This window comes from Equus caballus, chromosome 4, assembly GCF_041296265.1.
Source record: "Equus caballus isolate H_3958 breed thoroughbred chromosome 4, TB-T2T, whole genome shotgun sequence".
NCBI classification, from domain to species: Eukaryota; Metazoa; Chordata; class Mammalia; order Perissodactyla; family Equidae; genus Equus; species Equus caballus.
Window position 1 is genome coordinate 10,153,888 of NC_091687.1, and position 23,354 is coordinate 10,177,241.

At 39.6% G+C, this 23,354-nt stretch overlaps 1 protein-coding gene across 10 annotated transcripts in view; it reads right to left on the reverse strand.

The window, feature by feature from the left end:
* VPS41 (VPS41 subunit of HOPS complex) overlaps window positions 1-23,354 on the reverse strand; it is a 178,661-nt gene that overhangs the window by 67,237 nt on the left and 88,070 nt on the right. For all 10 annotated transcript variants that reach the window (XM_023638941.2, XM_005609089.4, XM_023638942.2 and 7 more), the window contains 2 exons: window positions 5,598-5,717; window positions 4,310-4,456 (listed from right to left, as the gene is read on the reverse strand). In XM_023638941.2, coding sequence (XP_023494709.1) covers window positions 4,310-4,456; window positions 5,598-5,717 — 267 coding nt within the window. The remainder of the gene's footprint in view (window positions 1-4,309; window positions 4,457-5,597; window positions 5,718-23,354) is intronic.

Genomic DNA, 23,354 nt, shown 5'->3' on the forward strand with positions numbered 1-23,354 from the left:
AGAGAAAAAACAAATATCTGTTGTCTCAGCACAAAGTGAACATTATTAACAGTCCTTTTTGGGGGGAAGCCACTTTTATTAACCTAACGATTTACTACAAATGACTTGATATATTATTAAATATTCTTCCACAACAAGAATCCTTAATGTCTCCATAGTATTTCATCACAAGTGCACTATAACGTATTTAATCAATCCCCTTTTAGACGTTAGTTTTTTGCTCTATCTCTAATGCAAGCAATGGTGTAATTAACACACTTGTCTATAAAACCTTTGGACTTTTGTTTCCTTAGGATAAATTGCTAGAAAGAAAATTGATAGACCAACGGGTATGTGAATTTTCACAAGGTTTTTTTTGTTTGTTTAATACACACGTCCAAACTGCCGTCCAGCAACGCAGTGAATACACGAAAGTACTCGCTTTCTCTAACACAGGACTTGAACCCGTGGCTTTGGAGGTATAAGCATTTATTTACTTAGAAGTGATCGGCTACTTCCTCCCTTGACTGCTTTTTGTCACTTGTCTCCTGTGCACATCAGACAACGTCTCCGATTTTCCCCAAGATCCTTCTCTTTTCATTAGAGTTTTGATTTCATATGTTATCCTCTTCTGCCCACACTTTCCAGGGCAACTACTAAACTGTCTAACAAGCACGCTCCACAAAGCCAAATGGACGACTGTTTTAATGTGCTGACAAAAGTACATGAGTACTTTTCTGTTTCAAGCGGTCTGAAGTATAAGAATACAAAGTACGAGTATATATATAATACTAACTAGCACTTCTGAGCAACTACTGGACACCAGTCCTGAGTTAGGGGCTTTGTAAAACAGACATACCTCTTTTCTTAGGAAGATTATGGTGCAGTGGGGAGATACAATGAAGTAAGGCATTTTACTCAAGTGTGCTGGGGAAGTACAGCAGCATAGAGCAGGAGCACCCAGTGGCAGGGGAGGAAGGCTTCCTGGAAGAAGTGAACTCAGGCCAAGGCCAGACTGCGCCTCTCGGGCCATGCTACGACCTCTCTGAAGACAAGGACACATGGCACCAGTGCCAGCTGGGCCGTGGCTCCATCTCCCGCTCCTCAGTTCCGTGGTCTGAGCTCTGTTCCCAGCACCTGTCTCATAGATGGGGAGCAGCAGGTGACAGCTAAGTGCTGCCCAGAGCTCAGGTGCAGTGGAAGAGCAGAGCAATGATTTCAAGAGCCCTTTACAACCGCAGGTAGGTTCTTGCCCATGAACACTAACTGCTTCATCTGTCTCCTCCACTGCTCCACTTACCTGTCTAACAGGCATCTCGAGTGGATACGCACAAAAACAACTTCTTTTTCCCTCTACACATGCTCATCAGCAGTCTTTCCCATTTCAGTAAAAGGTAGCTTTGTTTTCTAGTTCCTCAAGTAAAAAAAGTCACTATTGACTTCTCTCTTTTTCTCACGTCCCACACTCAACCATCAACAAATACTACAGGGTCGACCCTCAAAATATATCCAGAATCCAGTCATTTCTCATCAGCTCCACTAGGCTGATCCAAGACACCACTCTTTTTCACTGAGGTTACTGCAGCAGCCTCCCATCCAATCTCTTCTCTTTCCTGCCCCTTTGCTCCAGACAGTGACTGGTGATCCTTTTAAAATCCAAGTTAGACCATTAAACTAACTCCACTGCTCAACACCCTCTGCTGGCTTCCTATCTCACTGAAACTAAAGATTTCACAAAGGCCTTTGAGCCCCTATGTGATCTGCTCCACCACAACACACCCATAGACATATCTCCTCTCTCCCCTCTGTCCCTGTCCTGCACATTGCCCCATCCTCTCTGCCAAGAATGACTTTTGTTATGCTTCTCAAAAACAGACCAATCACACTCTGGCTTCAACCATTTTGTACCAGCTGCTCCCTTGCTGACACCTCCGCCCCCACAGCTGCACAGCATCCTCCCTCCATATCTCTGCCCAGATGACATGTTAGTCAAGAGAGAGGCCTTCCCTGGACCACTCTGTATTAAATGGCATCCACTCCCAACCCCTTGCCCCATTATCCTGTTTAATCTTTCTCCTTGGTATTTGCCACCCTCAACATAGTATATTTACTTGCTAGTTTGTTTTGTCTATCTTCACTCACTAGAGTGTAAATTTCCCCAGGGAGAGAACCCACCCTTTTGTCTAGGCATGCATGTGCAACACTAGAACATTGCCGGGCACATCACAGGAGCTCAGTAAGTATTTGTCAGCCAAATGAATGAAGGAATGAAATGGTTAGCTCTAATTGCACACTTTATGAATGAATGACATGGGTAGCTAACTGCACACTTTATGAATGAATGAAATAGCTAGCTTAATTGCACACTTTATGAATGAATGAAATGGCTAGCTCTAATTGCACATAACTTGTGGTTGTTTCTCCCCAACAGGAGTGTTCTCTCTCTGAGAAGAAAAATTATGTCCTATCTTCTCTTCCTTCAATACAACACAGTAAGATTTTGAACTGAGAAGAAGTCCTCAACATATTACTAATTGAGTCTGAAGAAGAGGAATCTCCAATTAAATGAAACATTTGACAGGACAGATGTTTTGAGTTGGAGCGTAATTTGGGCACTGTGAAAGTGTCCTAGTTTCCTGTGCCTGTTGTAACGGATTACCACAGCACCTTCCTCTCTTTTGGGACCACTCTCTCTTAATAAGGACACATGGGATGGCACTTAGGGCCTACCCAGGTAATGCAGGATAAACTCTCCATCTCAAGATCCTTAATTAATTACTTCTTTTGCCATATAAAGAAACATTTACAAGTTGCGGGAATTAGGATCTGCTATCTTTGGGGGCCATTGTTCTGCCTAACAGAGAAAGCATTTCTGGTAGGCAATCAATGAACTTCTTACATGTCTCTCTAGGCTAGTTTTCCTTGTGTTTCACCAAAAGAAAAGAAAATCACAACTTTAAAACAGAGAAAAAAGCCACCTGGTCCCTTTAAGGAATTTGTTAAATATGCAGAATATAAGTTTATCATATGAGTAACCACACACATGGGATAAGAAGACTGAGGAATCACTTTTTTCCTCCTAGACTACTGGGCACAGCCTCCTCCTCTGACCCTAAATGTGAATCAGGCTGTGTTCATTTAACACATGAAAACAATTACTCCATGTTCAACTAGAATGAAAGAAAAGAGAACCTAAATATGTCAAAGTAAGGGCCAGAAGGACCTTATCTTCTTCTGGTACATCCAATGATTGTTTTGGTAATAGCAATCATTACATTAATAATTTTTATGCGTTCTTTTCCAGAGAAGAATAAATTTTAAATAGCTATGTCTCTTTCATGACTCCTTAAGAATTTTACGGCATAACGATGACACCTGATATTTATCAGGCACTTACAATATGTCAGATTCTATGCTAAGCTCTTTATATGCATTATCTCATTTAATGCTCCCCCAAATTTAGGACGTGAGAAGGAGTAGTACTCCAACTCTGCAGATGAGGAGAGTAAGGCTTAGAGAGGGTCACACAGGAAATAAATGTAGATGCTGGAATTGACCTCAAGTCTGTCTGACTCTAAACTCTGAGCTCCTCCATTAGACTATTGCTGGGATTTTCTACCATTTCTCATACCAGTTCTACCTCAGCTAATTTTCAGTTTATTTTGTTTAGATTAAGCTACATATTTTTAAAGGGACACAAACAACTTTTGGTTCTGAAGTATCCAGTACAAGACAAGCACTGGTATGCATGAAATAAATGGGAACAAGCTTTGGGCCTCCTTTTGTGGAATAACTAAATTTCATTTATCCAGGGAAGGAAAGAGCAGATAATTATACACCACAAAATAGTCCCAAATCTTAATGACAATTAATCTGGGCCTCCACTCAGTCAAACTATTACCAAGCAAGCAGGATGGTTTAGTTTTAACCTTTTTCCACCATCAACTCTAATGAAGAAGCTATGGGTCAAAGCTAAGGGAAATGGAAAGAATAAAGAAAGGAAAGCCTGACAAACCAACAAGGCTGACCACATGTTCTATAAACAGCTACAGCCAACTGGGTTATGAGAAATTTAAAAGGATCAAGAAAGGCAGGACCATTCTGAACAGAGAGAGGTGCACAACTTGTTTTGCATGGCATGGAAAAGACAGACCATGTCTTAAAACTCATGCATATGAAAGAATTTGAGCATTAAATGATCATCATGGGACAGTAATATTCAGGTGAAAATATTTTGTTTCCAAGAAGCCATTCAAGAACTCATATTCTTTGGATCATCCTCAGTGGATCTATAACAACACAGACTTATCATAAAGACAAGGAAAACCACCTTGACAGATGTCCCCCAGCCAATAATCAGTGTCACGTTGTCCTTCCAACACAGGCTGCAGGGGTACATATCTGGCCGAAGACTGATATCGTCCCGGGGCACATTGGTGATTCTCTGCTTTGAGGTGATGTCAAAAATCTTCACACCCTGGAAAATAAAATACCATTAAGTATCTTCTACTCAGGAGGAGGAAGGTAAAGGAAAACTTATTAACAGCCACTGCTACACACCACCGATAGCCAGCACTGCAAAATACTGACAGTGTTTACTGAGCCCTGCTGGGAGCTATGCAAAGGAAAATGCTCCTACTCCATACAAACCCTGTGAGAAGCCAAAATAAAAGAAACCTCTCTCCTTCTTTATGGATGAAAGAGGTTTTATCAGTGGACGGCATCAGTGACTCAAATACAATGCAAATGTGAACTGTACAGATAGCAACAACTGCGTTTCCAAAATGACGGACAAGTAACATTTCTAATTGTACTGCTCCACTACAAAAATGGAGTTTGTTTTTTAGAAATGTTTTGAACCTGAAAAACCAGTATGTAAAGAAAGCTATTTCTGACATTTTAAAGTACTCAAATGGAAACATCAAGGAAGCAGTAACTGAAAATCAACCACGAGGCCACAGGTCTGTTTACCTTCACTGTGACCCGGAAGAGGTAAGAAAGTCCTCAATAGTGAGGTAGATTCTGGGAGATTTCTACCACCACTTAAAACTGAATAGAGCTAATTTACTAAATTACACCCTGAAATTCCAAAAGATATGCCAGATGTTGTAAAGATAATTTTTAAACTTTCTACTGGCCCTAACTCATACTGAGTAAACTTTAAGTAAGTGCAGCACCAAAAATTACGATCTACTTTTTATAAGGCAGGCCTACTTTCTGCTTGTAATTATACTGGGAGTCAAAAAGAAATCAGCAATATCCTGCACTTGTTTCATATCAACTGTTACTTGCCCTTGGCTAATAGGCAAATGGTATTTTCAAGATCACATTCCCAATGCAGCCCTTCAATTATTAAGATGCCTTTTCATTTTCTTGGCTATTCTCCAAGCCTCGGGTTTCTTACTCTAAAATAGAGTCCAGAAGATGTTGGGAATTACTCTATTATGAAAGCTAAAAGCAATCTAATTCTTTAACCTTCCAGGTCTGCTATCAATTGCCATTTGGATCTTTTAGAAATGACCACCACAGCATGTGGCATCTTTTCCCTTTGGTCCAGCCCCTTGGTCCACCCACTCTTCCTCTGAAGAAGCCTTAGGACGATGGAGCCGTGCTTTTACCATGTTATTGGCCCAAGCAATCAGGTGGCCTCTCCACTTCACACTCCTTATGTTTCCTTCCCCTTCGTGCAGAACTGAAGACTTCCACCTGCTCATCCAAGATCGTTCAAACAGCAGCAACTAGGGACAAAATTCATGGAGACAGAACTTTAGAAACTGAGAAGCATATATTAGGTTGCCTACTTATGATTCTTGACCGTTCACTGACCAAAAAACAAACAAGTTATTCTCAACATTTTTCCTGCTGATTTACAGTAGTATATGATCTGCATTTTGGAAAGAATTTCCACTACATCTTATCCTGCCCAGGACACTGTTTAAAATGTATCTGAGTGCTAAAGTTACTACAAAGCCAAGCCACAAGATGGCACCAAAATACCAAAATTCATGGAGAATAACACACACTAGTCAGTCAAAAGATTTGTATCACAGGAAGTTCTTCAAACGATTACTCAGGAATTAATTTATTTTGTAAATTGGGAAATTAAAACCTCATCATTTTTTTTTCTGAAAGTAAGATATTAGTCACAGAGCAAACTTTAATAGTTAGAATAGTCTGTTTTTCTTTAACCCAAGAAAACTAATTTGACAATGACATTCGAGGAGCAATTCATGTCATAAAATAAGAGAAGCTTGCTTTAGGATTCAACTTCTTTAAAAAGTTCATAGTAGCAAGGGTCTTTATTTTAAAGGGAAGAATCTAGAATTTAAAAAATCGGCTGGATAGATTTTACTGCCAAATATAACTGGTCAAAATCCTAAGACTGGTGAAGAGGTAGTTCTAGTAATTCATGCATTATTAAAGATATAATAAAGTATTTTTTCTTGATATATCCAATTTAAATCCTTTAAGAAAAGACATACAATATAACTTAACACATACAATGTACAATTCATATAATATATAACTTCAGGCATGTAATCCTGAAATACGTTTACCTTTAAAAGTAAATGCTAATGACAGATGTCATAATAGAATTCTTAAAATTCCTATTGTTAGAGTCAATTTCAGTTTACCTTAGTATATTTTGTGTCCCTTCCCACCCCAAAAGAGGGGGGAAAATAGGTAACAAGAGAAAGAATAAATTCACATTTTACTTATAATTTTTATATATCTTTCTCAATAGTTAGGCTCCTGTAAGTCAGAAAAGGCAAAGAAAATCCCGCCAAACCCTAAAATTAAATAAGTGTCCATCTTCACAAATGAGCAGAGCAGGGTCCCTTTAAAATGTCATAAATGTCTGAAGTTGCCTATTATCCATGCAAAAGAAAGGCGGCCTCACACCGTCCACCGTGCAGGCAGGAGGCAGGGCTTTCACTGAACATGTGCAGTCCCGTCTTCCCCTTAGATACAGGACATCCTCCACACTCTCAAAGACCTTCTAACCCATCTCGTCCTCTCCCAGCCCAGGTCCCAGGTAAGCAATCACCACTGCCATGCCTTCCAGCTCCCAGTTAGAGACCCTTACGTACGGCCTGTCTGATTCAGCCTCTCCCTAGGCCATCAGCAGAGAACAGAGGCAAGGAGGTCACTGAATGTGTTTAGTATTTTGTGACAGGATAGGTTTGAAACTTGGGAAAGGAGGAGAAAGCCTGAGAATACAGCTCCTGCTACACACTGCACTAAAGAAAGGTAGCTAAAAAAATTATATTAAATACAAGGAATTGATAAGACCAAAATGTCCATCCTCCATCTGTGGCCCGGGTCAGGTGGGGGTGACCGTAAGGAGTGGGCTGGGCCCGGGGAGTGCTCCATTCCCACCTGCTGGAAGCTCGGGTGGCTGGATGGCCAGGAGCGAAGCGTAGTGGAGCGAGGCATCAAATTCCTCCCCCCACCAATTCCCACCCAGAAATGACCAACACAGTATTAAAAGGGGAACAATCTGAACCTGTGTTAGAAAAATTATATATGTCCCAAATTTAAATTAAAAATTCTGTAAAATATGATAGAAATAAGACTCTGGTGAAGGCTATGATTCAACTCATTATAAGAAAAAGCCTGTCTGGGAAGCAGCTGGTTGGGGAGATCCCATAGTCAAACACCCGCCTTGCTCAGTGCAATGGGAGCTGGAGAAGAGGGGGTGACAGGGGAAATTTCATGCAGGGGCACCCAGGCTTCGGTCAGCACTGGTAGCTGACACCTGAACAGCCACTCTTGCCAATGCTGGTGACACAGCTCGGAAGGAAAGCAGGTGTGCTGGCAAAAGGAGGGCATCTACCAAGGGCAGCTGTGCCAGTTATGTGAGGGGGCAGTACCGTCCAAACTTCAAACTGCCTTAGTAAATGCAGAAGGCAGGCTTTAAAAAAAGAACACAGTTCTTCCTTGCCACGCCAATGATGACATTCTTTGGTAGCCATTTTCCCAACAGACATCGGTGTTCCAATTCAGGCAAAAACGAAACATAAAACTCCCTTCCCCAACATTGTCCAGAATAAAAGATCTGGACAAGTTCTCACAAAATCTGTGACAAATTCACAGCAACTTCAACTCTGAATACTGAGACTTCTCCCAGTTAATATGCACTAATAAGAAAAAACACTAGCACTATGGACAAATTCAGTATTTGAAACCAATAAGACTTATCCAGGGAATAAGAGAAATTCCCCACTCCTGACTCCACAAGAATGAGACACTCCCCCAAACAGAGAAGAACTTTAAAAAAAATCCTTCATAAAGAAGATGTGGTATATATATATATATATATATACACACACACACATACAGTGGAATCTACTCAGCCGTTAAAAAAAGATGAAATCTTGCCATTTGTGACAATACAGATAGAACTTGAGGGTACTACGCTAAGTGAAATAAGTCAGATGGAGAAAGTCAAACACTGTATGATTTCACTCATATGTGGAAGATAAAACAACAACTAAACAGCCAGATACAGAGAATAGATTAGTGGTTACCACAGGGGAAGGGGGTAGAGGAGAGGGTGAAAGGGGCAAAGGGGCACATGTGTACGGTAAGAGATGGCGACTAGACTTTGGATGGTGAACATGACACAGTCTACACAGAAGTCAAAATATGATGATGTACACCCGAAATTTATATAATGGTATAAACCAATGCGACCTCAATAAAACAAGATTAAAACTAAAAAAAATAATTAAAAAAAATCCTTATTCTCAAGTGACAACAAAACTAAGAAATTAGTAACAAAGGATAAGAAAAACACGAGATACTGAAACAAAAAAATAAACACTCTCCATCCTTGGGTAAAAGAGGAAATCAGTCTGCAACCAGAGCATGTTGAAAATGAGACACGGAGGGGATGCAATCACAGTTGTAAACAAGGGAGGGTCACAGCTCTAGAAACTCATAATGAACAAAAACAGATGTGCGTGGACCCGCCACACGACAAAAACACTTTACTGAGGGACGAACTGAATAAATGGAAAGAGACATTATGTTCCTGGCTAATAAGACTCAAAGTTCTCGCTGAAGAGCTTAAGTTTCATTAAGTTAACCAATGATTTTAATGCGAGCCCGAAGAAAATCCCAAAGGAATTATTTCTAGAACTTCCAAAATGCTACAAATTCATTGGAAACAATGTGAGAATAACAGGAATTTTTCTTTTTAATTGAGCAATTTTTTTGAGGAGGGGATGTGGATTTTCCCTGCCAGACAGTGAAGCATTTTATAAAATTAATACTCAAAACAGTATAGCAATGGTCTTAGAATTGACAGATGAAGGAAAAAGAAAAGAAAGAACTGACAAAGATGAATCAAAATGATAAGGTCAGACGCTGGAGAGAGAGAGAGAGAGAGAGAGAGAGAGAGAGAGAGAGAGAGAGAGAGTGTGTGTGTGTGTGTGTGTGTGCGCGCACGCATGTGCGCACGCCCAGAAAACAAGGCGCACTCAAACTGCTGAGCAGTAGTGTCACCATCTTTCTGGAGGGTTCTTTAGCATTATTGACTCAAAGATTTACAAATGATCCCAGAGAGTCCACACCTAGAAATGTATGCTAAGAAATGACGATCAGACAAGCGAGTAAAGATGTACGTAAAGTTATCTATAACAGCCAGAAATGAACTATTAACTGGAGAATGATTCAGTAAAATGTGGTAGAGCTACACCACTCAAGACTATGCGTGCATTTTTAAATGATTTTATATATGTACATTCACTAACATAAAAAGATGTTTGCGGCATATTAAATAAAAAAGCAGATTGCAACACATTATTGAATTAAAAAACCTTTAAATAAAAGATGAATGTGTATCCACATATAAAAATCTGAAAAATATGTTACAAAGTAATCATACTTAATTCCAGAAATGGGTGACAGAAGATTTTATAGTAATTATTTCTACTTTACAATTATTCTGCACGGAATATGTGAATTATTTTCATAACGTTAATACATATTGGGATGAAAATCCATTCTTATTTTTACGATCAGGATAATTTAGAGGAATAGTTGGAATGAAACGATAAAACAATATAAAAAATTCACTGAAACAGAAAAAGAAGAAATGTTTGAGGCATACTGAAAATGTATTAGAATTAACTCACATGGACTGCACCTACTTTTTAAATAAAACATTAAGTTCTTTAGAAAATTTTTAACAAAGTCTTGTTGCATTTCCAACTGAATTCCAAACTCACTGCCAGGATCCTTTCTGCTGTGGGCAGTGTGCTTTCAGGTACAGGAGGGAGCTGCGGCCACCGGACCCTGGTTTCCCTTTGTCTCCTGCTCTAGCTCCGAAGAAAAAACTTCCAGCAGAGGGCAGGGAAAAAAGCAAGGAGAGAATTCTGACTTCAGTCCGTCTCGTGGTTGAGTCCGAGTTTCCGGAGTTCTATTACAATAAACCTTGTGTACTCTGCTCTGACATGAAATCAAAGGAGCTAAACAGCTTCTCCTTTAATAATATTTTTATAGTACAGACAGGCACATGCCATTCTGTGCCACTGATGGGTGCTCGAAAATGGGGCGGGGGGCTAACATACCAACTTCTGTAATGAAACAAATTTTAACTAATTTACATTATAATTTTAGACACGACTCATGTTGTTTTCTGATTTTTTCAAATAGCAGTAGTTCCAGTCACTTTATATTTTGTGGATGAAAAGTAAGAAATGATCTGTAGATAAACAGCCTTCAATATATTAGGGAAGACTGTCATTTAGGGGAATTCTTTCATAAGTCAAATAATTTCCCCCTAAATTCTTGGTTCTGTACGCATTGTAGGGTCATGCTGGCTCTATCCCGGGATACTGAGTACCACATGACATCTGCTCCCTGAGATGCAAGTGTTTACTTTTCAACTCCCCCACAGACGGCAAATGCACTGAGGAAAGGAACCTCTTCTACTTTGCCAGACACACAGGCATGATAAATATTAGATAATGAACAGGCTTTCCTAGTCTACTACTCTTATTCTTCACCACTCACACACACAACGTGTTTACGACAAGAAGAGCCATGGAATTCCCCCAAACCCTCTAGTCACTCAGCCCATCTGTAGTTAGTAACGTCCCTAAACTACTAGGGACAGATGGGAATCTGCCCTAATCTCAAAAATCTAAAGGAAAGAACCCTGTGATGATTCATACAATTAATACATCCCTGCTTTGAGAAAGGTCTCATTTATCTCATTGACGCTGACCCCCGTCCCACTCCTGACACGTCAGCGTGTCTCCCTTTGCTCAATGCCAGAGGATACCCTTGCGCACAACTTGTGGAAAATTTGACTGCTACTCTTGAGGTTAGTCTTCCCCTGTTCAGTTTAACTAATTGCAGTTCTTTTATTTCCAAGATGCAAACTGGCCTCCCACTTGGCCTGAGCTGTGGTCACTGCAAACGTGTCTGCATGCCTGCAGGAGGCCCCCTGGACTGTGCAGAGCCCGCTTCCCCCCGTGGTCTCACACCTGGCCCGCTCCTCTCCTCTACTTCACCTGCCTGGCCCCTTGAAGCACATTTTTCTCCCTTCCCTCTCTACTCCACTTTATTCTTTACTCACGAGTCCTACTTTCCAATCCATAAACAGTATAAAACCTTAAATGTCAGCTAGGAATTATGGAATCATTCCAGTTACTGTCCTTTGAAACTCTCCAAACCCAGCTACGCTGTACACGCAGGATTAGACTGAGAACATGCTGTGGGACACGGAGTTTCATCCAGGAGGGAGAAAGACCAGACGGTCCACTCTCCATGTGCTTTTTTAATCCTAATCTATGGGAATTTCAAGCAGAAACACATGGTCTGGCAGGAATGCCAGGGAAAGTGCTGCTTCAGTGATTTAAGAAGAGAGAAGCTGCTTTTCTTACAAACATTCTACACTAATTTACCGCAAAACTATCTGCCTGTATTTCACTGACATTTAATAAAATCCATTTCTTTCTTCTAGGCATAAAACTGCCTAGAGACCTACGGAGCACGAATGTTCTGCAAGGCATTTTAGAGGGTGAGCCATTGAGTGAACTACCCTTAAAAGCAGCTGGTTAATTTATTTGGTTCATCTTCCACATCCTGTAATATTGAATTGTCATTATCACAATACTCAGAGCAATTTAAGCTCAATGGGAGCTAAGTACATAGAGAGGAAAAACTGTTTCCAAGAGGTCTATTTTTTGTTGGAGAAAGTATTTTAGGGCTTTATTTCCCATAAATCCACATTCTGGCAGTCAGCACTCTCAGTACTTATATTTCAATGGGAGTCCTCACATCCTCAGCAATATACTTTATTCTCCTATGTTTTGTGCTGATAAATCTATCTAGTACTTTCCTACACTACAGAGTGGTAAGGATGCACATCCCAGAATCTCCCTCACGTGTGGCAGGATTCCCATCGGGCTGTAATAAAGCCGCCGATTCCAGAAGCATAACCCCAATCATTACCCATCACCCCTCTCCGCTGATGGAGGAAAGGGAGTCTAATTGGCTCCTTTTTAATCATCTCGTGATCTGGCAATATATAAATCACCTGACGCCTTCAGGCTTCCTAAACACCAGCAACGCCGTTTGCTGGGGGCAAAGAGGGAAGACTGGGCTGGTATGTAAGTCCCTGGGCAAACGGCGCTACTGTCTCAGCAAAATAGACAAAGGGCATAATGATTGGGAAGAGTCATCACAGAAGGATTTAAAAACCCAAGATTAGAAAAGATTAGGAATGAATTTAAAAAGTCAAGAAAAAATGAGAAAACAGTGAGCGCAGAGAAGCCCTGGGATGGTGGCTGCCGACGGCAGATGGAAGTCTTAAGTCTTGATGGAGGCAGGAGTAACCAAGAAGAACCCAGTGGAGCAGACAGTGCCTCTGTCTTGCTTCCTGCTTTGGCTTAGAACCAAAGTTTAAAACACACAGCGTTTCCAAACACCAACAGTTTTACTATCTCCATCACGAGAGAACAAAAACCACGTAGGAAGATAAGGGGAATTTCCCCACTACATTATTCCTTTAAGTTCAGTGGTTACTCTCTGGACAAGCAAGTTATCATCCTTCAATCTCCTTTCTCTGAAGCTAACTTAACATGTTTAAAAGCAGTTAAATACAGGCCAAATACTCTCCCATAGCAAGTCTCTGTACACAGTAGAATTTCCAGAGCCCACCTGACAGGCCACTTGCCTTCCAGCAGTATTTGAGTAAACACAACTCCAGTGCAACACAGATTTTGGACAAGCCCTTGAAGTTAACTAATCCTCTGAAAACTATGTAGACAGAACAAAAAACATATCAACATAAGGTAACAGTCAATTTAGTGACCAAGAACTACAAGTTACGGGTTCAAAAGAAGCTAAACTCTAGAGGTGCCACTTAGGAGCCGTTTCCTTTATATTAAAAAACCAGCGACGATGACAGACAGATCCAATCTATGTATCTAGCTACCCTCCTCTATGGGTTGAGCAATCGGCTGCAGCCAGCATGTGATACAGGCTCCTATTGAAACTAGCAATCTGCAAGTTTTGCATAAGCAAACCCACAGTTGCAAATGTGGTTCCACAATGATTGGGGCAATTTTTTAAAAAGTAATTTTACCACTGGAAAAAAAATCTTTCCTTATGGATCCCACAGACATAACAGAACTGGTTGTTCATGCCAAACACCTTGCGTCTGTTTTTCAGTTTGCAGCCGTCTGAGGATACATCTCCCAGGGCTGGGTTCAAGGTCAGACCTCTTCAGCGGCACGGTGGAGAAAACACAAGTGTCAGCCACTGGGTGATTAAACTTGAATCAGTGTCCTGTGCGATGGACAAATATCTCTAATTTCAACCACACATGATCTCAGTCAACGATGACTGGAGGGAGATCTCTGCACAGTGAGGATACGAAGAAGAAACACAAAACTGCTAAGTCTTGAATAACATAAAAAGCCACCTGAACACAGGTTTATATATCTGAAAAAGCACTTCACTCGATTCAAAGTAAAGCAAAGGGGGAAAAAATAAAGATCAAGATACTATCTGCAGAAGAAACCAAGTCAAAGGAACCTGCCTTTAGCGGGGCATGTTGGCCAGTCCTTAAGAACTTCCAGAGAAGGGGGAGCAGTGATGGTTTGGGGGCAGAACCACATCCACGTGATGGCATATATTCACCCTCTTTTTACACACTTCAGTGTCTACTCTAAAGTCTCATTATGACTCCTATATAATGCCTCCCTGGGAACAAGAATAATTATCCCAGATTTAGCCAAAATTGGAGAAAAGGCTGCAGGCTATTCAGGAAGCAGCAATAATTTGCGCTCAAACTGACAATAAATATCAAACGGACAGTCCTCATTGTCCTGCCTTCTCTAGTAATATTAAAAGCTGCCCCGAGCAAAGAATACAATCAGACAAATCACAAAGGAAGATCTATAAGTGGCTAGTAAATAAAAGTGTTCAAAATCACTAATAATTCAAAGAAGTTACAAAACAGAACAATGCAATATCTTTCTCTGTATATCAAATTGGCAAAGAGGATAGAGTGAAACAGGTACTCGCACACACAGCTTATGTAAATTGGTACATTTTCTGGAATGCAACTTTACTTGGCAGTATGTATCAAAAGCCTAAAAAATAATCACAATTGTTGACTCACTAACTCCAACCTCAGGAATCAGTGCAACGAAAATATTCAGAAGCACAAAGTTCATGCCCAAAGATTTCTGCTTCATTACATCATGATTTATTACAACCCAAAACTGGATACAATCTAATGGTCTAATAAATATGAGAAGGGTTAAGCAAATTAAATAGATGGAATGAATTCCATCTATTCATAGGATGGGATATTATGTAACCATTAAAGAATATTTGAGCTAAGATTAGACTTCAATAATGTAGGGAATTTCGTATGATTTACAATGGCAAGTTAAAAAGCGATCCAAAATAGCTGAGATTACTTTATACATTCTTTTATTATTGCTTTTCATTACTATAAAAGTAATGAATGTTTACTACGAAAAAAAAGAAAGCAGAAAACAAAAGCCAATGAAGGCCCGAAAGAACACTCAAAATCCTGCCCAGACATAGTGAATAATATGTAAATATTTTAACATTGTTAATAATTTGGTGTATAGCCTTCCATGAATATTGCTGCATACATATATTATTACATATCTACAAAAAAATGCAATCAAACCATACGTACATTTTCGTAAAGTACCTCAAAAGAAGCAATCTTAGCCAATGTTGGGCATTTCATTTGTTCCAACTGAGAGAGAAAAGGTGACATCCAAGAGCTGACCTGGCACTCACAGCTGGGCCCTGGTGTTCTATGGGTGAATATATGCAATTTCACAGACACCAACATCAGACAAGGCCTCGTGCCCATGAAGAATCAGAACAAAAATAAGCCCACTCCATAATCAGGTCTGAATACAGATAAAATATGAACATTTTCCAAACCACATGAGTGACCAAAGCACCTCCGTGTCCAGGCTACAAGGAGAGACCTCCACTGCTTTACCAATGTTATCTTTAGCCTTGATTTAGTCTTTCCTCCTCTTAGATAAGATTTATTAAGATACCGAATAGTAGGATTACTCTTGCTTCCTGACAGCATCCAATTTAGAGCAAAGCCCTGCTTCCTTAAACCCACCCCAAATCACCTCTCACCAGCCCCAAACCTCTAGCACCTTCATTCCAATGCCCTCTTCCTGACACCCGATGGGTGTGCTCCTGGTGAGCTCTATCTGGAGAGCGCTGACCCAGCTAAAGGACTATCATTAGACATTTAGTTTGTTCCAATTTTCACTGCCACAAACATTGAAGAAGAATATTGGCTGAAATTGAATTAGAAAAGTAAAAGGAAACAAACAAACAAACAATAGGGTGGGAAAGTCCAAAATGCTTAAAGACAAAGGATTTCAAAATTACCCCATGGTGATACAGTATGTACACATATGCATACACATATACACATTTTTCCCTCTCAAAATACCTGGAATACTCATTTTCCTCCTAAATCACTATTCTGATTAATGGTCTTATTGACCAACTGCATTCCACCAACAGCATTTTACCTATCTGCTTTGAGAAATGCACTGCCATTCCTGAAATCCAGATACAGCACCTAACATGGACCCTGCCACAAAGTTGTGTTCAAGAAGCAGATTCAAGCCAACTAATCCTGTGAAATGACTGGGATTCAGTTTGTACTGGTGTTGTCAACTTACAATGGCTGCATGACCCCTTGCTTTATATAGCCTTATCTTTAACAAAGAAAAAAAGGAAAAACCCTTCCAAAGTTAATGACAGCATTTAATATAGCCTTACTTTAAAAAAAAAAAAAAAAAAGAGAGAGAGAGAGAGAGAACCTACCAATGTCAACGGCAGTCAACTGGTATTTAACCCCATAAGAAAACATGGTGAGCATTCTGAACTAGGCAATGATTCCTGTACAGTCCTTAACCATTCAAAATACTTAAGAACAATCACAGTGCTCTTAACATGCAAAGGAAGGTACTTTCAGCAAGGAGCAAAGATGGTTTGATTGCTCAAAGAAGAAAGATGGTGGGCTTAACATCGGAATTCAGGGGGAAACTGCAATCCATATGGAAACATTACATATGGAAAAGTTAGCTGAACTCATTAAAGAAAAAAGGCTTCTATTCTCAACAGGATTTTGATGAATATGAAACAACGGGGATCACTGAAGAAAATGAAGTTGCCATGGATCCATCCCAAGGACTTTGGGAGTCCTATGTATTGACATTAAAAACATTATTAGGGGCTGGCCTGGTGGTACAGTGGTTAAGTTTGCACGTTCTGCTTCAGCGGCCTGGGGTTCGTGGGTTCAGATCCCAGGTGTGGACATGGCACCACTTGCCAAGCCATGCTGTGGTAGGAGTCCCACACATAAAGTAGAGGAAGATGGGCACGGATGTCAGCTCAGGGCCAGCCTTCCTCAGCAAAAAGAGGAGAAGTGGCAGCAGATGATAGCTCAGGACTAATCTTCCTCAAAAAAAAACCCCCAAAACCAAAACATTATTAATATTTGAGACAGATGAATCTAATTTTGAAAGCTATAAAGAATGCCTTTTTTGTTTGTTTTTTTGGTGAGGAAGATTCACCTTGAGCTAACACCTGTTGCCAAATTTCCCCCTTTTTCTTTTCGACGAAGATTAGCCCTGAGCTAACATCTGTGTCAATATTCCTCCATTTTTTGTATGTGGGATGCCTCCACAGCATGGCTGACAAGTGGAGTAGGTCCGTGCCTGGGATCTGAACCTGTGAACTCACGCCACCAAAGTGAAGTATGAAAAGCACCTATTTTTGAGCCTAAAAATGATTTCTATTTTAAGCACTGGATTTCTATTTTTAGCGTCAGCCACTTCAGCACATACAGAAAAGCCTACCAAAATATACTTTGACAATATAGCTGTTTTACATACCTAAAAAATGTTTGTGAACGTTACATTTGTGTTTTCCTTTCTATTGGTTTTTAATCAATTTTTGTCTGTTTACAGCATGAAGTGAATTGCTAGGAATGAAACCACAGTTTATAACACAGTACCTGGAAGAAATGAAGATATTTATTTACAGTGGTTCAACACGCAACCACTAGGACATAAACGTGGCAGTTGCCTGTGGAGGAACGTGTGAGAAAGTCTGCACGTAGCAGGCTGCCCAAGATCAAGTGTCTGACCACTCGCAGAAATACCATCCCAGAGACCCACTGGAGAGCAGACCGAGCAGGATAAGTGATGTCAAATCCCTTTTGACCCAAGAACCCCAGCTCCAATCTGACCAGATGAGCAGACACAGAAGGAAGCATGTCTGTATTCCGTGTTTAGCGGTCACGGTGGCTCACTGCGCTGTGTAGAATCTAAGAAGATTTGCATTCTTGCAAAAAGCTGATCCACTGAATCCTCTACCAAAATGGATTCAAGATGCGATCTGCTGTTTGCAAGCCCCTGTTGGAAACTTACAGAAGCTAGCTGATGCCACCACCGCCGTCCTTCAGGTAAATTTACCACAAGCCTTCAGCCCTGAACAGTGAAGCGCTTTGCCTCATTTCATTCATGCAGGTCCTTTCCTCGTTTGCTGGCTGACATTTTCCAGCTTGCAAAGCAACCTGTCCCTATGGCCAGGTCCCCCTCCTCCTATCCCACCACAACGCCAAACAGCTGACTGTCTCATTTCTAAAAATGAACTCCGCTGCAAGCAGCAAGGCGACAATTTAATAATTTGTCAAAGGAGTGGAAGCAGTTATTATGAAGTGTATTTCAGAGTTCAAAGGTAAAGGTCATAGGAAGCTAAAGTTTATCTGCTGACAGAGAAAGCTGAGCAATTAAAAGAAAAATCCAGACAAGATCTGCTTGGCAGACTCATCTCTAAAATAGAAACCTCATTGCTATGCTCATGTATTAGAATTCTTGCCACATAAGGAGGTTACACTTAAAAAAGAAAATCCATCAGTTCACACGTTTGAAAGCGCTCTCCAATGGCACTTTTAAGAGAGATGCTTTTTCTTTTCTTTTCTTTTTTTCCAACATGGAAACAAAACAGAATTTAGAATAAGCTTTTTATGCCCATGTGCCAAGCAGTGGAGTCCATAAATCCAGGTATGGCATGCAACTACTAAGAAGTTACCTTGAAAACTTAAAATAAAATAAAAATTTATGCCAGGCAGAACTATAGCCTCCTCTTCCCAGTCCCTGGTGGATAAGGGACTCTCTCTAAAGGCCTAAGAAGCTGGAACCTTAAAAAGAAAATACCAACAAATGTGTCAAGCTACAGTTGCAGGTTTTTTCTGCTACAGTGCTGTTTTGCAGAGCTATTCTGAAATGTATGTTCTAATGACTTTAAAAATGTTTTTACAGGAATCAAAATTTTTAATGAAAGCCAAACAACTAAAATATTAAATTAGATTTTCTTATGAAACGACATGACGAATGTCTCATTGCAGGACTTCTGTTTTCCTAGTTCACTTCTCTAGTCTCTGCCCCTTTCACCACTGCTTACGGAAGTTGGCATAAAATGCCAAGATTCATTTAGCTGTCACTCTAGGGAAGATCAGTGTCCTTAAGGGTTAAGAATGCCTTTATTCCACATTACACCTTCATCTGGAAAGTCTTTGCTCAAATGTTTTTTGAAGATTAAATTATTTCTTAAGGCAAAAGGCCATGACCTCTCAGTTACACGGTATTTGTCTTTACTCTCTTTCCCCCCATGTGCTCTGCCATCTGCTCCAAACAGAGGTCTTGACATCTACAATATACGATTATTGCCAGGTTATCACCGTTTGCTAATTGTTGGACTCATCAAACTTGTTCTGCTTAGTTTATGATGCTAGTTGAACACTGCAGTTGGAATGATCAGAGTTGCGATGGGGCCAATGTAGCCTCTGTTTTTCTCATTTTTCAAAGGTACAAAACGCCATGGCTTGGTTATAAAAGCACCCCTAAAATTTGCTGACATTTTCAAAATGAAAATACTCACTTCACAATAGTATCCCTTTCTTAATGTCACCTTCTAAAAGCCTTTTTCCTAGTTTTTAAAATCAAAGATATATTCCTTAATGAAATTAGAAATGTTTCCTGAAATATCTTCAACTAAATAAATCTATTTTAAAAGAAACAAAATACCCTAATGCTAAAACCATGCAGCATAAGTGATCTTTAAAAGCGCAAACCAAGCAATAAAATAAAAAATAAACAAGTGGAACGACATCAAACTAAAAAGCTTCTGTGCAGCAAAAGAAATGATCAACAAAGTAAAAAGGCAACCTACAGAATGGGAAAAAATATTTTCAAACCATATATCTGATAAGGGGTTAAGATCCAAAATATATAAAGAGCGCATACAACTCAACAGCAAAAAAATAATAATCCAAAGAAAAAATGGGCAAAAGATCTAAATAGACATTTTTCCAAAGAAGATACATATATGAAGGGCCAACGGGTACATGAAAAGATACTGAACATCACTAGTGATCAGGGAAATGCAAATTAAAACCACAATGTGATACCTCACACCTGTTAGAATGGCTATTATCAAAAAGACAGATAAATGCTGGTGTGGATGTGGAGAAAAGGGAACCCTTGTGCACTGCTAGAGGGGATGTAAATTGGTGTATTCACTAATGGAAAACAGTATGAAGGTTCCTCAAAAGATTAAAAATAGAACTACTATATGATCCCACAATTTCACTTCTGGGAATCTATCCAAAGGGAAGGAAAACACTAACATGAAAAGACAGCTGCACCCCCATGTTCACAGCAGCATTATATACAATAGCAAAGACATGGAAACAACCTAAGGGTCCACTGACTGAAGAATGGATAAGGAAGTTGTGGTGTTACATATACACAATGGCATATTTTTCAGCAATAAAAAACAAGGACATCTTGCCATTTGTGACAACATGGATGGACCTTGAGGGTACTATGCTAAGTGAAATAAGTCAGACAAAGATAAATACTGTATGATCTCGCTTGTATGCGGAATCTAAAAAAAACCCCCAAACAACAAAAATCCAAACTCATAGAAAAAGAGATCGGATTTGTGGTTACTAGAGGTGGAAGGGTAGAGGAAAGTGGAACTGGAGACAGGTAGCGAAAAGGTACAAACGTGCAGTTCCAAGATGAGTAAGTATTAGGGATGTAACGTACAGCATGCTAACTAGAGTTAACACAGCCGTATCATACACAGGAAAGTTGCTGGAGTAAATCCTAAGAGTTCCCATCACAAGGAAAAAGACATTGCTGCTTCTTTTGCTTTCTTTTTATTTCTCTTTTTATCTCTACATGACGCTAACTAAACTTACGTGATGATCATTTCATAGCACATGTAAGTCAAACCATTGTGCTGTACACCTTAAACTTACACAGTGACGTATGTCAATTATATCTCAATAAAACTGGGGGGAAAAGTGCATACCACACACATAAGGAAGAAATCTCTGTAGAGATTTCTGCAAACCACACCAAGCTGGTGCACGATGTGGAAATCTCTAGTTATTTAACCATCTATACAAAGAAGTTACCATACTTTACTGAATAAACAGTAGCTTTAAGAAACTATTTACTAAATATGTATGTACATAATAAGCTTTAATCCAAAGAAATCAGTCAACAGTCCGTATGTCACAAGTCCCTGAATAGAGGACACATTTACATACCAATGTTTCTTAAACCTCTAACATAAGTAGGAGAAATTATAATGGCATTTTAAAGGGAAAGAACACAAAATCAAAATGTTTAAAGAGGAGTTAATTTGTTTGTCATCCCATAAGTAATTAAAGCAAAATTAGTGGCTCTAAAACCTAAAAGGGGTAGATATATAGATCAACAGACCGGGAAGTCCAGAAATAAATCCTAACATTTACGGTTAACTGATTTTTGAGAAAGGGGACAAGACAATGGTGAAGGAACAGTCTTTTCAACAAATGGTGCTGAGACAACTGGCCATCCGTATGCAAAAGAATCTATTTGGGCTCCTACCTCACACCATACATAAAAAATTAACTCAAAGTAGATTCTAGACCTAAACTTAAGAGTTAAAACTATAAAACTCTTTGAAGAAAACACTGGCATCAATCTTTTTTTTTTTATCGCGGTAACATTAGTTTATAACATTATACAAATTTCGGGTGTACATCATTATAATTCGATTTCTGTGTAGATTACATCATGTTCACCACCCAAAGACTAATTACAATCCATCAGCATACACATGTACCTAATTGGCCCTTTCCCTCTCCTCCCTCCCCACTTCTGGTAACCACCAATCCAATCTCTGCCTCTATGTGTGTGTTTGTTGCTGTTTTTAGCTTCTATTTATGAGTCAGATCTTACTGTGTCTGACTTTCTCCTTCTGACTTATTTCACTCAGCATAATACCCTCAAGGTCCACCCATGTTGTCACAAATGGCCAGATTTCATTGTTTTTTTTATGGCTGAGTAGTATTCCATTGTGTATATATACCACATCTTCTTTATCCATTCATCCTTCAATGGGTAACTAGGTTGCTTCCAAGTCCTGGCTATTGTGAATAGTGCTGCAATGAACACTGGGGTGCATGTATCTTTATGCATTCGTGTTTTCATGTTCTTTGGACAAATACCCAGCAGTGGAAGAGCTGGATCATATGGTAGTTCTATTCTTAATTTTTTGAGGAATCTCCATACTGTCTTCCATAGTGGCTGCACAAGTTTGCACTCCCAGCAGCAGTGTACGAGGGTTTCCTTCTCTCTGCATCCTCTCCAATACTTGTTATTTCCTGTCTTGTTAATTATAGTCATTCTGACAGCAAGGTGCTATCTCATTGTAGTCTTGATTTGCATTTCCCTGACAGTGATGTTGAACATCTTTTCATGTGCCTGTTGGCCATTGGTATTATCTTCTTCGGAGAAATGTCTGTTCAGATCTTTTGCCCATTTTTTAACTGGATTGTTAGTTTTTTTGCTGTTGAGACGTATGGCGTTCTTTATATATTTTGGATATGAACCCCTTATCAGATATACAGTTTGCAAATATGTTCTCCCAATTGTTAGGTTGTCTTTTCATTTTGTTGACAGTTTCCTTTGCTGTGTAGAAGATTTTTAGGGTGATGTAATCCATTTGTTTATTTTTTCTATTATTTCCCTTGCCTGGTCAGACATGGTACTTGAAAATATGCTACTAAGACCGATGTCAAAGAGGGTACTGCCTACATTTTCTTCTAGAAGTGTCATGGTTTCAGGTCTGACATTCAAGTCTTAATCTATTTTGAGTTAATTTTTGTGTATGGTATAAGATAATGGTCTACTTTCCTTCTTCTGCATGTGGCTGCCCAGTTGTCACAATACCATTTATTGAAGAGACTTTCCTTTCTCCACTGTATGTTCTTGGCTCTCCTGTTTAAAATTAGCTCTCCACAGATGTGTGGGTTTACTTCTGGCCTCTCGATTTTGTTCCATTGATCTGTGTGTCTGTTTTTGTGCCAGTATCATGCTCTTTTGATTACTATAGCTTTGTAGTATATTTTGAAATCAGGGAGTGTAATACTTCCGGCTTTGTTCTTCTTGCTCAGGATTCCTTTGGTTATTCAGGGTATTTTCTTGTTCCATATAAGCTTTAGGATCCTGTGTTCTATTTCTGTGAACAATGTCATTGGAACTTTGATAGGGATTGCACTGAATCTGTAGGTTGCTCTAAGCATGGACATTTTAACTATGTTAATCTTCCAATCCAAGAACACAGAATATCTTTTCCACTTCCTCGTGTCTTCTTCTATTTCTTTGAACAATGTTTTATAGTTTTCAGTGTACAGATCTTTCACCTCCTCGGTTAGGTTTATTCCTAGGTATTTTATTCTTTTTCTTGCAATTGTAAATGAGACT